The 14,905-nt window shown below is 37.5% G+C and overlaps 1 protein-coding gene across 1 annotated transcript in view; it reads left to right on the top strand.

The window, feature by feature from the left end:
- The window catches only part of PKNOX1 (PBX/knotted 1 homeobox 1), a 30,402-nt gene extending 24,930 nt beyond the window's left edge, over positions 1-5,472 (top strand). The window contains exons 8-11 of the mRNA XM_009587629.1: positions 776-904; positions 1,917-1,993; positions 3,621-3,793; positions 4,775-5,472. Coding sequence (XP_009585924.1) covers positions 776-904; positions 1,917-1,993; positions 3,621-3,793; positions 4,775-4,986 — 591 coding nt within the window. The 3' untranslated portion in view covers positions 4,987-5,472. The remainder of the gene's footprint in view (positions 1-775; positions 905-1,916; positions 1,994-3,620; positions 3,794-4,774) is intronic.
- Positions 5,473-14,905: the final 9,433 nt, after the last annotated feature.

Below are 14,905 nucleotides of genomic sequence, written 5' to 3'. Positions count from 1 at the left end.
ATGTTCAGATAACCCATGTACAAATGATTTGATGCATCCATAGGAAGTGAAAGAGAAAGCAAAAGTGAGAAATAAATATGAACCTTTAAGAAAATAGTAAGAGTCTTATAAAGTGAATAAAGGGTTCTACCGTATATATTTTCTTGCTTTTTGAGAATTTAGATGCATTTATTTAGCAGGACCTTTAGCATCTTTGTTTGCAACTCTAGCATAATAATTAATTTTACTTTAAGTCCTTCGTTTAAGTCTTAAATCAGTACTATTTTACAGCTTCCATAGTTGTTTATGTTTGCACACAGTGAGTATCTTCGGCATTGTGTTTTTCAGTTGCTCTTCACATGTGCAAGTGACTACACAGGGTGACAAGGCAATCAGATCCCTAGGGTAGTGTAGATTAGTACAGAGGATCATTAACCTGACGTGCTACATAGGTGGATTTTATTCTATTCTATAGTAAATCAGCATTTGGCTGTTGTCACAAGATCATATACACAGCCTGATAACAGCTGTAATTCTTAAAACAGAAGTTACATGAAATGTGAAAACTACAGAAATCTGATGCAGAATTTTCCCTGGATAAAGACATTTTGGAATGCTATTGTAGGAGAGCTGCTCTTGTAAGTCTTCCCTAGCAAATAAAGTAGCTTTTTATAATCAGCATGCCTCAAGCCTAATTTCTTTTCATTCCTTCTATAAATGAGTTATTCATATATTGATACAGAATACTGCTATTATTATGTTAACTGCCTTATTTCTTCTAAAATTATATGTGCAGCTTCAGTTGCAATTAAACCAAGATCTAGGCATCTTGCATCAAGATGATGGCTCATCAAAAAATAAAAGAGGAGTTCTTCCCAAGCACGCTACAAATGTGATGAGGTCTTGGCTTTTTCAGCACATAGGGGTAAGGACTGAACATGATCAGGAGTCACAGGTTTTTATGTAACTCTTTTATGTGGTCTCTTATGATTTTACTTCATAAAAAAGGTGCATTTATTCTGTTGTCGTTTGTGTAATCTCAGTTCAGTTTTCCCTGAAGTCATTTGGAGTAGTTCCACAGTCTAATGTCAGTTGATTTTATTATTATTTTAATAAGTATGTTACATTGGTACCTCATGATCTCAATAAACATTGTTAAAAGGGATCTTTTTCATTTCATTGTGTTGAGAACTTAATGCTCTCTACACCCTGGTTCATGGCACAAGGAAAAATAGTTCCATCTGTGTTTTGTGGGGTTTTTTTGTAGAGAAGAATTTCAAATTTTCTGGCTTTATCTCCTTTCCAACAATCCTTCTAATGCATACCAAGTGTGTTACTACTTGTGCTTTCAGTAGAATGTCTTTCCTTTGCATGAATACTTATCCTAAAAGGATAAATGGGTCTCAAAGTTATATCACAATGTTTAGTTGATTGATATTTTGTCTTTTACAACTATTTTACAACAGACAAATGATACAGAGAAACTGCATGTATGCTTCTTATGTTACGTACACACTCTTCATCCGTTTAGTTCAGAGTAGCTTTATTGAACTAGAAAATGCTTGTCAGTACTCTCATATGACATTGCCTTTAGACAGCATAACTAATCAGATCTTATCACATGCTGTGTTGCCCAGGCATCACGCTGTTTAATAAAGACTGTCAGCCATGAGAAGCTTTTTCTTCCGAATTACACATCAGCAGTTTAACGTATCATATACGCTTTCAAGGATAACATCAGTTTTGTGTAGTAAGGCACTTTTTGTTAAATGATTTTTATCTGTAAAAGTTTGTGAGGTTTCTAAAGTTTGTTTTTTTAACAAGTCAGATGGTCTTAATCTAGCAGCTTTAATCAGTTGTAATAAAGGAGTCCTTATTTTTGATGAGGAGATGAAACAAGCTTATGCTTTTTTTGTTTGGTTTTTTGTCCCATTTAGCATCCATATCCGACAGAGGATGAGAAGAAACAGATTGCAGCACAAACAAATCTGACACTACTCCAGGTTAACAATTGGTAAGAGCAAAAACTTTCACTTAATGTCTGTTACTGTCTCCACATGCTTACAACATAGAGAAATTGTTAAGAGTTTAACTTGGACACCTGGAGTTGAACTTACTGTTCTGCATATGTTACAAAATATGTATAAAAATACAAGAATTATGCACTGATACATAAGCATATTATTTTTATAGTAAGGTATAATAATACTTGTGCCATTCAAATTATATAAGGACCCCAGAAAATTTTGCAGCATTAAGGAATTACATTCTGTTCTATTGCTGAAAGAGATGGAAGTACTCTCATGTCTCTTCTGCAAGCAAAGAAATTGAAGTTTAAAGGCATTTAGTGTCCTGAATCTCTGAAAAGTGTTCTCTGGGGATCATGGTTGCAAATGTTTAAGAAGTTACTGTCAACAGATATTCATTCTGCTCTTGTATCAAAGGATGCTATCCTCTGAGCAGTGATGTCCAAATGGGGAGTGTCAGTACCTCAACTACTCTAGTTCATGGTTTAATATGTTTTAGCATGTCTTATCTTCACTAGAGGTTTAAGATAATACACCTGCCCCTGCAGAACTGAGGAGCGAGGGTGCTGACATGCATCCTATTCTGCTTGTGGTATTGGTTCCTAAAATTATTGCAGCTAAGTCCAACAGGGATCTTCTTCAGATTTCAAATATGACACTGGCTGCATGGCTGCAGAGGGGTCCAGTGGGGAAATACTCAAGATAGTGGCAGTACGCTCGTTCCAAAAGTGGAACAGTGTAACTATGCCTATGTGACGTGGTGGTAACGGAGCTCTGTGGTACTGGGATCTGACTAATGTCTTTGCAAAGCATTGCATTACACCATGTGGACCTGCCAGCTGCACCCTACTTCCTTCCATTGCAGGTAAAGATGGGTCCTGGATGTGTTTTGTCAGGTTTAGCAAGGGATGCTATCCTCAGTCACAGCTCATTGCCGCAGCTAGCTACGTTGAAACTGATTCAGTTAACTGTTGGTAGCTGAGTGAGACATGGTTTGAGTTTCTTGTTCACTAGCAGAAAGGGGAAGGGCAGCAATTAGCATGCTAAAGTAAATAAGTGAAAATCAGGGAACGAAAAGGAATTGGGAAACATCTGAAAAATGTGTATGCTATTGTCTCCTGGATCAGGAACCAGACCCTGGAAAGCCAGGGAGCTTATAAAATAAGTAATGCAGGAGCTTAAGGAAGTAAATGAAGCCAGACCAAACAAACTAGGTTAGGCACGGGCTAGGTTTTAGGTGAACCCTAATGAGAGGAGTATCAGCTTTGTGAGCTGTGATGTCAGCAGGTTTTCTGGTGCTTAGTTTTTAATAAGATCTTGAAATGTACATCTGTCATGCTGTCTGGAGAATTTCCCCTTCTGAGGTGGGGGAAAAATTGCTGCTAGCAGCAAAATGATAGAAGTACTTTCTTAGCTAGTTTGCCAAAATCAAAGGATGCCAGTGTTCTAGGAGCAGTTTTACACATTAAAAAGAATGTCAAGCGAAGCTGGTAGGGGGAAGATTTTATATTCCTAATTTTTTTTTTTTCCCCACTGCATCATTGTGAATCTGAGAGAGAGAGAGAATTTATAGCCAACTGGTCATAAGTACTTCTTGCCTTTGATTGTGTTTAGGTTTATCAATGCTAGAAGGCGAATTCTTCAGCCAATGCTGGATTCCAGTTGTTCTGAAACTCCAAAAACAAAGAAGAAAACAGCTCAGAACCGACCGGTTCAGAGGTTCTGGCCTGACTCCATTGCCTCAGGAGTTGCTCAGCAGCAATCTAACGAGCTCACGATGTCAGATGGTAAGGAGAACTGGCTAAACCACAGATAATAAAGTTAGTTCCTCTGTAACAGGGAAATGAAGGGTTTTCATGCCTTTCGGCGGGAGGGGTACTTCTTGATATTTCAGTATAAATATGTTTTTAATCTGGAAAAACATAACAAATGTGTCAATTTTTCCATCTTTAAAAATTTTCTGTGTTTTGGCGGGGTATTCTGTTGGAATTTATGTTGAGAGGCTCTTGCTTTTGTTTCAAAAGTTATGAAACAGCAGAACAAAGGTTAGATGTGCAACTAAGTTCTCTCAGTATGTGTATGCATGTCAGTAGCATTCTATCTGATTAGCAGTATTGGACTGCAATTTCAGTTTCATGACTCCCCATCCTGTTCACGTTCCTTTCATTATTGCTAGAGGGACTGAGCATCTGCAATTCTATATATGCCTCATGTGTTTCAAGTTGAACATTGAGAAGCAGAGAAATGTAATAGAGCTTCCAAAGACTTTGAGTGAAGTAACTTCCTTAGCATCAGATCAAACAAATAGACTCAATTTAAGAAAGATAATAACTGCTTTAATCTCAGGACCATCCTTTCTGTCCTGCTGCCTGCTGCTTTATTCCTTTCCAGTTTGTAGCAACTTTTCCCTTAGCCTCCACTGGATCTGACAACATCCATTTAAGTCACTTTGAATCTCTATGAACACTCCCTTTTTTTTTGCAATGAATTAAGCTGGAATACTTTGCAGAAATGGTCTTGTGATGACTTGATTCGAGAATTGCTGTAAGGGGTGTCCATAACAAAGCTAAATTTAAGATTCCTGGCCAACTTAATTCTGGCATTTCCTGATATTTAAGTGTTTGACAGCCTATGTAGCTTTTATTTTAAATGAGTTCCTTAGGTTTTCTTCCTGTTGATTAGAAACAAACTCTGTTATGTATAAATATGTATTACTTAAAATTAGAAACCAAGAAAGTTGCTAAAGTACTACGATTGTGCTTCTCCAGGTGCTGTTGTCACAATTACAGCTCCAGTCAACATGAATGTAGACAGTCTCCAGTCTTTGTCATCTGATGGTGCTACTTTGGCTGTTCAGCAAGTTATGATGGCAGGGCAAAGTGAGGATGAGTCAGTAGACAGCGGTGAAGATGATGGAGGAGATCTCTCAACAACAAATATCAGTGGTCTGGTCTTGGATAACAGCGATTCTCTGCAGTAGGAAGCAAGAGAGTGTGACAAAATGTTTAGGAAAAAGAATGGACTGACTGACTGTTTTTATAGTTTGCACAGCAAACATTTTACACAAGTTTTATTTCTAATATGTTTTATATGTAGATATAGAAGGGTGCACTTTTTTGTATTTCATAGTAAGCTTAAAGAGTGTTTTTGCAGGTGCAGTAACTTCTTTCAAATGTGTTTTTTCATTTCTTTTCTTATTTCAGAAAATTATATCTAGTAATATAAAGAACCACATAAGCACCCCTTTGTTCCATGAATTGGAAGTGCTGCAATTTCTAAAGAATTATGCAGTTTCAATTAGTGCTGTTATTTAACACAGCTCTTGATGGGCAGGTGATGTAAATTTGAAGCATGTGACACTAGTGTGTGGAACTTGATCATTAAGTTAGATGCATATATTTGAAAGATGCTTCTGCACCTTAAAAACTGCTAGTCTGAGGTGGACAGCAACACACATAAAAAGAAAATGTTGATGTGTGATTCAGTAGCGAATGTATGGCAATTTTAAATAAGTTTAGTTTCTCTCATAGTCCGTGAGCCTGTTTATCATTTGCTATAAAAACTCCTATTTTTACCTTGCCGGGGTTATTGGATAAAAAAATATTTTTATAAATTCACTAGGAATTGGGATGACGACTGTATTAAGCAGGAGGGGGAAAAAAAAAAAAAAAAAAAAAAAATTTCCAGAGGGGAAAAATAAATGTTTAGTATTCCTATTTGGAAGGTCTGAAAACTGACCAAATTTAATAAACAAGCCTACGCTAGCATTCTATGATTCTCAGCTATCCCACAGTGATATACTATATTTGATAATAGCATAAGAAGGGCCCACTGTTTGATGGGATTTTGATATTGTCAAACATTGATTTATATTATGTGTAAACTAATATTCAAATTACATTAACTCTGTATCTAGAATTGTATCTGAAGATATTTGCTAAATGAGTATTCAGGTAAGTAAATTCAAATACCCACAACTTTTCCAGTTATTAGAGAAATTTAACAGTTTATAGTTTGTACAACTGAATCTGAAAAATGAAAAGTTGCCTACTGTATAGTCATGAATTCTGCTATCACTCTGCTATTTTATTGCATTTGAAATATTTTCCCCTAATACAAAAAGAAATATAACTTACGGATTTACATAAAATTTCTTCAAATCTGAAGGTTACTACCAGAATATACAGCAGGCTTTATTAGAGTAGAAAATCCATGTGTGTCATTTAAAAACTAAGAGCTAGTGATGAAAATGCTTTTTTTTTTTTTTTGTGGTAACAGTTAATTTCTTTTTTTCCCAAAGTTTGGAGTCTGTCTATCCATGAACACTTGCTTTTGGAACTTTTGTATTTCCCATTGTTAAGTACAAATAACAGACTCCAAGAGTCTCATGGTAAGATCAATGTCCTCTTTTCCCCCTGTCCATTTGTCACAACGTTGGGTTAGATCAAAGCCAGAACTTCCTTCTGATTTAGACCAAATCACATTTCTAACGTGACAGGGAAAAAGATGTTAGCTTTTAGAATCTTTAGACATTGTATTTGAACAAAGTCCTTTGACAGATGCAAATATTTAGTTGAATACTTAATTTCTGCTTCACAGAACACTCAGGCATGTGCTTAGGTCACATTGATTTCAGTAGGATTAACGCGTGTACTTTTTGACATGCTTAAATGGTTGGAAGCTGGTCTTTAAAGATTGTCTTCCAAGGCAAGTATAAGTTGGTATGAAGAAAAACTTCAGAAAGAAATGTCAGTAGCATTGGCATACATACATGGAAAATAATACTAGTTTTCAATGACTAGTAGCTAGTTTGAAGAATTGGCGTTGGGTTTTACTCAGCACAAACGATGTTTCTGCTATGGCTTTCCCTTGTTCCTGGCTGAGGATCTTGCTTCTTAGTTCAAATGCTGTAATGATCTACTCCAGCTGGAGTGGTAATTTCTAAAGAATTTGTTTTCTTCTAACTTCTCTGCTTTGCCACTAATGTGCCATTTTTGTTAAAGAGCATAGTAAATGAATAATGAAAGATTCAATTACGAAAGCTTTGACATAGCATAACTGTCTCAAAGGCTATTGTCAAATCCAGTTTGACCCCAAAACACTTAAAAAGACAGATACCGTGTACAAATTATGCTCCTTTGGAAACATTCAACCTACTGCTCCTACAAAGGATACCTGAGATGACTAGAACCGAGACACAGATTTTGTATTTTTCTTTTGTTTTTGATTTAACTCCATAAGTGCTTCATCACCCCCCCAGTTTCCATTATATAGTAGGTTTTATTTGTTGGTTTGTTTGGGGTTTTTATTCAGCTACCCTTGTTCATATTTAATAGTGCGTTAATCCTTGTACTTCTAGCACGTAGGCAGATGAATAGTCTACTTCTCAGTGTGTACAGGCTTATGGACAAATGCGTATTTTTCCAAATCAACCTATGCTGGAGGAACAGGGCATTTCTCACGATCTCCTTTCCCTCCCTGACCAGTTGTTGCTGCCTCAGATCTACCAGCAGAGCTTTCCCCAGCCTGCTTTGAGATAGTCTAGGAAGCAGCTCAGCGGGAGATCTGTTGGGGTAGCAAGTAGCCAGCAGTGAAGGAAAGGTTAAGCTAAAATGGGCAAAAAACTTCTGTGGTTGGAGATAATGTGGCAATGGGCATTTGCCCACACTTCAAAACTATGAGAACTGAGATCTTAAAAAGAGAGAGAGTATTAAAACAATTTAATATCTATACAGCTGGCTGGAAGAGGATTCAGGAAAATGTAGTTTATGTGCCACTTGGAACTCAATTGGAAACAACCAGGCATCAGGGTTTGCAGACTTCTGAAAGTTTATTTTTCAGAAAGAAACCGTTACCTGGTTAGCTTTTTTTACTCCCTCCACCTTAGGTGCAGCCGAAGTTTCATTCTTCTGAAACATTTGCGACCTTGTCTTCAGCTAGTCTATCGATACTTGGGAAGTGAAGTTGACAGAATTTACTGTGAAAGGGGGAATATGGAATAGTTTTACTATCAAATTAGAAACATAAAAACATAGGGACGTGAATTGCTAAAACTGAAAAGGCTTTACCAACGTAATCAAAGGTATTGTTTAACATACGGAACTCACACCTTATCTTTTAATTCAGTGAGAACTCTGTAGTGGGTATGAACTGCACAGAAGTGTTTGTTCTTTTCACGATTTGAAAAAAAAAAAAGAGAATAGTATCTTTCCTTTTTTGCTGTGTACGAAAGATTGCTGGTTTAAGCAAAGCATCACTATTCAGGAAAGGTACATGTTTACTTTAGTTAAAAAGTATTCATAGGGGACCTAACTTTAAACCCATGTATAATTCCCCCCCCCGCCCCCAATTAAAGTCAAGTTCATATGCAATAGAACTAATTTGTTTTTAAAATCACTGTAGTTCTTCTGCAATTATGATTATTGAAACTTTTAAATTTTTGTCAATGTAATTTAGATCATTAACCCAAAACAGGGTTCTCAGTCCAATTTTTCCAAGATTTGTGTAACAGGCAGCAAGGCAATTTCCTGTTGTTCTTTAACTTTAGAAACATTGCATTTTAGTAAATCAATTCCAAATTGATCAGGATATATTTTTAAATGACTGTTCCAAAGAAATAATCATGTTGGAAAACATTTAGAATCGACAGGCATGGCTCTGGCTCTGCAGAGAGTTTCCTAGATCTGGGATTGGGTCAAAGAGGAGTCCTGCTGACCTCAGGGAAACTCCATAAGGCTGCATGTCAGGCTGCATTTACTTGCGAGAGAATTGGTTCCTTGTTCTGGTGCCAGATCACTGTTAGGAACCTTTTGGAGAGCCCTCCACCTTTATCTTGCCTACATACCTTGGTTTTCTTCCAGTGGAAACCAGGGTATGGACGAAGGGCTTAGAAGGGCAGGATTTCGTGTTGACCTGGTGTGCACTACATACCGTTTTGATGTTCAAAATATGGCCAGAAGGCAGACCTACACTGAGGAATTAGGGTTCCCAGTTCCTGTGCTTTAAAAGTAGCTTCAGGTTTATGGATGTTCTGGTGGAGTAGGGCCACAAAGACTTAATGCATGAATAATATATCTATTTGTTTCTCTAATCACATGGAAAACGAATTAGAAGGCAGTTCAGCTTCCTGACTTTATGAACTTGACAGCCCAAAAGATGAAACAAAGCCTTTTCAAGGGATGATAGTTTCATAAAACCGTAAAACTTGTAGCACTTAAACAAACAAAAACCCAAAACACCCTGGTATTTTGAAAAGTTGGAACACATGCATTTAATTGTAATTAAAGTTGATTTAAGATTTATTTTCTAAAGCTGAGTTGTCTTGGGAGAAAAAAAATGAATAAGTATTTGTCTATGCAAGACACAAATGTCAAAAATGTGTGAATTACCCATTTTTAGGTGCTGTATTGTTATTGTCTTTCTGACTTCTGTTACTTTGATTAGTCTTTTAAACCTTTCAGCCTTATATTCAGCTTAGTTTTTAGAGTTGAATAGGCAAAATGTAGTTTTGAAATCCTGTTGGAAATGTAACTAACCTTCATTCCCTCATGAAAATCTCGCATGTTAAACAATTAAGTGAAATGTTTTCGTTTCCTAATAATAAATTCAAACTCTCACCACCTCCTAAAACCAGAGCATATCCATGAAAAATGCAGGTTTAATTGTAGTGTGCAAATGATCAAATCATGAGCCTTGTGCTGAATACACTTTGCTCTTTACTGTTCAGTGTAGCTGAACAGTAAAGCAGGTTGGTTTTGCGAAACTCAAACTCAGTGTGGATTCCTTCCCCCCCACCCCCGCCCTTGGCTTGCTAACCTCCTTCAAATAGGTTTTGGGTTGTTTAATTTTTAAGTCCTAAAGTAACTTGATCATCCAGTGTAAAGTGTAGTGAAATTGGCACTAATGTGCTTTTAAGTGATTGCCCAAATCATGTTATTTGTTCATTCTTGTCACCTGGAAATATAAAATCTGTTCCTTTTCTGTGACTTAGTTCTTTAGGACCTGCTGAGTGATCACAGCTGTTTTTGCCAGAGAAAAGCAAGGTGCGAGAAAGCAGTGAAATGCCTTACCAACCTTGTAGACTATTACAAAGATACTGACTTCATGTTAATAGAATCCAGTGTTTTCAGGCCATGACAGAAGTTGCCCATAAATCTTTCCATGGGTTAGCAACATTTGGTCTACACAATCGACAATCTTTAGAATGTGAACCCTGTAACTTTTTTTTTTCCTTGGTTGTTAAGGGATTTCGAAGCAACTGATCTATCAAAGGATAAAATTAAAAATCAGAATATGCTTCGTGGATGATTTATTTTTACACTACTGTTCTCTGTGAATTGAAAAAGCACATTTTTAAAGCGAAGCATTCGCATTACTTTAACAGTATTGTTTGCCTGAAAGACAAATATGTTTTCAAGAAATCTTGAGCATAGTTTGACACTAGTTAACCGGTTCTTGGCCAGGGACAATCCTCGGCCTTTTTGTTTGTTTGGGTTTTCTTGTTTATGCAAATGAAGAAAAATGTTTACTAGTTCTTACCAGTATGGGGATTTTTATTACGCTTTTATAATGCAGGAGCAGCTTCAACAAAAGAAAGAATTAGCAGGTAAATAGTCCGTAATGTGTGTGACTTTGGGGTTTTTTTTTTGTTGTTGTTTCAAAACTGTTATTAAAATGGCATGGACATCAAACTTTCAATAATGGTTCCAAGCATATATGGTAGCGACTTATTTGAAAAGACTTCCCCTTGTGCAAGTCCCATGTGTTAACTTGTTGAGGCAGATACACTGTAATGCATTTGTAAAATTACCATGTTCTTCTAGATCGGAAATCTTCAGGAAATGAGCAGCCTTATTATTACAAGGTAGCGATTCCTCTCTAGCAAGAAACTCCAACTCGTTTCATCCAGTGTGTATGAGTCTTACTCAGCAATGATGAAGACAGACGTGGGTGCTCTGAAGATAAGATGTACTTTTGCTTAGCACTGAAGCATTATTGATGCCTGCTCTTGCTTCCCTGGCACCTGGCACAGTGACATCCAAGCGTGATCCCCAGACAGCACAGCCCTGAGGCCAGTACACCTGGCTGAAGGGGTCCTGTGTGTGACTGTGCTGGCTTGAGCTGGTGCAGCCTTGTGATGCCCTGCCAATTTTTTACAGCTTTTTACTTACCCCAGAGCATGTCCCCAAGGATTTTTGAACCATATTTTGTTTTTAAAGGGTTAATCTCTGATGAACGGAGTAGTGTGTGTTCTGGACACAGGAGTATTTGATCATTTCTTTGCCTGACATTAAAAGAGTGCCTGAGGATAACTCCTGGTGATACGTTGCAAATAGTTTTAACTCCACTGCTGCCAGGGAGCAATTTTTTCCTTAATCTGAAGAGAATAAAAAACCAACCAGCAAACGAACCAAAAAAAAACCCTGTTAAAGCAGATTATTTCACCTAAATTATGTCCAGTGTAGTGTATTTCTAGTCCGTGGGTTTCAAATTCCCCTGAAAAATGAATCCCTTTCTTCAAGAAGGCTTTACAGGAGTTAGAAGCATAGTCTTAAGCAACTGATGAGCCTGTTCGCTTTTGTGGAGCACCTGTTTACAAAACAGTAATCCTTTAGTATGCAGCTTAGGGCTGTTTCTAAATATCCCTCTTCATAGAAAACCAGAGCCATATCCTCAATGCTAAAATGAGGGAAAACAAACTCCATGCGCAGTGTAAAATGAGGATTCTGCAAAAAGTAATAGATAAGGCTGGGACACATATTAGGTACTGCATTATTTATTCAAAATCCATATTTAAATTCATGCAAGTTGGGAGTGTGCAGGGTATGCAGGATTAAGCCTGTGGCGTATTTAAAAACAAAATGAAATTACAAACCACGGTTTAGCTACCCTACTAAAATCTGAAAGCAGTGTGAGCTTTGTAGGTCAGGTTTGGTTTGTCTTCCTCATGCAACTAGGATGTGATCCAGAGTTTATGAAGTAATCAGGGAAAATCTCCTATGGATATTTATCATCTCTGTTGGTCTTTGGACTTTGGTGTCACTACTTGCACAAGTCAGAAGATTAGGCCCTTGGACCTACTCCTGACCATTACTCCTAGCGCACGTTTTGTTAAGTTGATCACTGAACCCTGAATATAAACTGATGCGTACACTAGATGTGAATGCAGTAATAAAATTTAATTTAGAGACATTTTTGTTAAGATCCAAGCATTTTTAAACTTAATTTTTTTTTTAAATAGTAGTGAAAAATATGCAGATCATACTTAAGAAACTAGTGACTGACTTACATGCCATTTTTGCTGTGCCTTCCCCCCCCACCCCCCCAACCTTTCACTATGAGCTACAAACCGCAGAGACTCTCCTTAATGTCTAAACGTTCATCAAATTGTTTACTATGCATTTCTGCGTAGCTCAGTTTATAACCTTGTTTGGTTTTAAGATTTAGACTGCTTTCTTTCAGCAGAGGCTAGCACACAGAAAAGGCAAGGGGACTTAATTATATGTATGATTACATAGGCAAAATCAATTACTGCACAGGTACTGATTTTTCTAAGATACTCAGGAGTACGTATGGCTCCATGGGTGAGATCCAAATTAAGGCCAGGAAGGGGGGAGAGAGGGGATATTTCTGTTGCTGGTGTCTCTCTGTATTTTTATATTGGAACAAGAGGGTGGGGTTTTTGTTTGTTTGTTTTTTGACACACAAAAGGACTATTTTGCACAGCTGATTCTGATTAACTTTCTTAACTCAGTACTATAGCTGGATTGAGACCTGAAAGCTCTTGAAAATTTTAAGAAGCATCATCAAATGAAACTCAGAGATTTTGAGGAACTGGGTTGGCATTTGTCAAATAATACCTGCGCTGCCTCTCCAGCTTTTCAGATGCTTGGGAAGCACTACTCCTGACTCACTTGTAAACGCAGTGACACTTTAAGCAGTTACAGAAATAATAATTTTCCTCCAAGATTCTTCATTCTGCTTTCAAACAACCGTTTTTGTATTTTTTTTCTCCCCCCTTCCTTTCTTTGAAACCTGGCAACAATTAATCCTTGATTACATGCCCTAGACTTTTTCTGTGTCTCTTGAGCTTTTCAACTGTGTTGAATAATTGACTCTGCAAATCACTCCAAGATTCAAAGCCAGCTTTGCTGGAAAAGCCCAACAACTTTACAGAACTGAGTTGCGGATGCTACTATGAATGCAGTATTGGAATGATAACTGAAAATAAGCTGTCTTTAGTATAGATGCACAACGTTAAAGCTAAATCACTTCAGGCCTAAAACAATTTGTACATTATTTCCCCAAATGAATGTGTGTCCTTTTTGTCACGTATATGCTTTTTTTTTTTTTTAGAATGTTTGTGTTTGCTCCAGTAAAAGGTCTTAAGGCACAGAAATGCATATTTTAATACTCTGTGTCACAAAATATGCACATCTTAGGGAAATATGCAAAAATCCTCCCTTAAATCATGCAAATCCTTAATTTAAAGAAATTACACTTAATAAATGGTCTTTTAAATTTCAGAAGCAAAATATATACTGCATCGAGTGTGCATATATTGAGTTTGCCCTGAAACTCCTGACCAGTAACTCCCTCTTGTGCAGCCCCTTGCTTGCTGTTCTGTAATTTTGACTAAGATAATCCAAGTGTCAGCTCCTCTGCTCTTCCTAGAAGACATCTGTTTTAAATGGTAAATCTACATTTTTGGCCCCCCCTGCCCACCCACATGGAAGAAGAAAAAGCTGTTATTTGTAACACAGAGAACATCTAACAATCGGGACTTCTCTTACTGCCATGCAATATGGTTTGCAGTTTCTTCTGAAATATTTCCATGATTTTTCACTGTGATACTGAACCAAAGGGATATGGGAAGAAGACGTATTTAAAAAATCTGCTTCAGCTCAGTGTCCTGGTGTAGGTCCACTTTTACTTCATAATATTGTTCTTTTTATGTTGACCCAATCACATTTGTGTGCACGAGTTTAATTCTCATCCTTGTGCCGTTTGCTGGTTAGTACGTTGCATCATTGCCGTGCCAGCAGGCGTGTCAGGGCAGCTGTATACACCTAAAATTCTTTATAAGGAACACACTGAAAAGATAGTGTCAAATTTTACCTCTCTCCCTGCCCCCAAATTTCAAAGAAAAAGTATTTCTAGGGGGATATAGTCAGTCATTACAACACTGAGTGGGTACAGTTTAGTTAAATTAGGGGATCCTCCAGGAAACCCCTGTCACAATGCTCTCATCCTGATCAGAAATCACGAGTGCAGAACCTGCCACAGGATCAGGATTTCTGATAATTTAAGAGCATAATACCTAGACAAAATGACAGACAGCCATCCCCCTAAAGCCGGGCTTTACAGGCCCAGGCCGGGGGAGCGGAGCAGCAGGGATGCGACAGTTGTTTGGTGAACCACCCAGAAGGAATTCATTTCTGGCAGGGTGTCAGGAGAGGAGAAGGACTTGGGCAAACACTCCTTGGCGCTGGGTATAGTTGTGCCGAAAGGACACCTCCTAATGGGCTAAATGAATATTTTACCCTAATATTTCACAGCCTCATGAGGCAGGAACTGAGAGGACATGTTAAAAGGACTGATGCCCAAAACATGTTCTATTTAAATCAATGATTAAATTAATTACATTAATACAATGAAGAAAGGCCCTGTCAGTTCCACAACTAAGCAAGCAGCAGTAATGATCTTTGACAAAGTTACGGGACACTGAAGGACACAAACAACCCCCCCAGACTTGATTACGCTATATGTAAAATGAGTTATTTTTAGGAGTTGCAAATTTCAGCTTTTGACTCAATTTTCAGGGCTAGTTTAGGGATGCACAAGAGTTTGTATACTGCTTTGCACTTACAAAACGTGCATGGCTCCTTACCTGCAAACAC

This window comes from Fulmarus glacialis, unplaced genomic scaffold (genome assembly GCF_000690835.1).
Source record: "Fulmarus glacialis isolate BGI_N327 unplaced genomic scaffold, ASM69083v1 scaffold34271, whole genome shotgun sequence".
Classification (NCBI taxonomy): domain Eukaryota; kingdom Metazoa; phylum Chordata; class Aves; order Procellariiformes; family Procellariidae; genus Fulmarus; species Fulmarus glacialis.
Note: the sequence above shows the minus strand (reverse complement) of the source record. Positions and strands in the feature narration are given on the sequence as shown.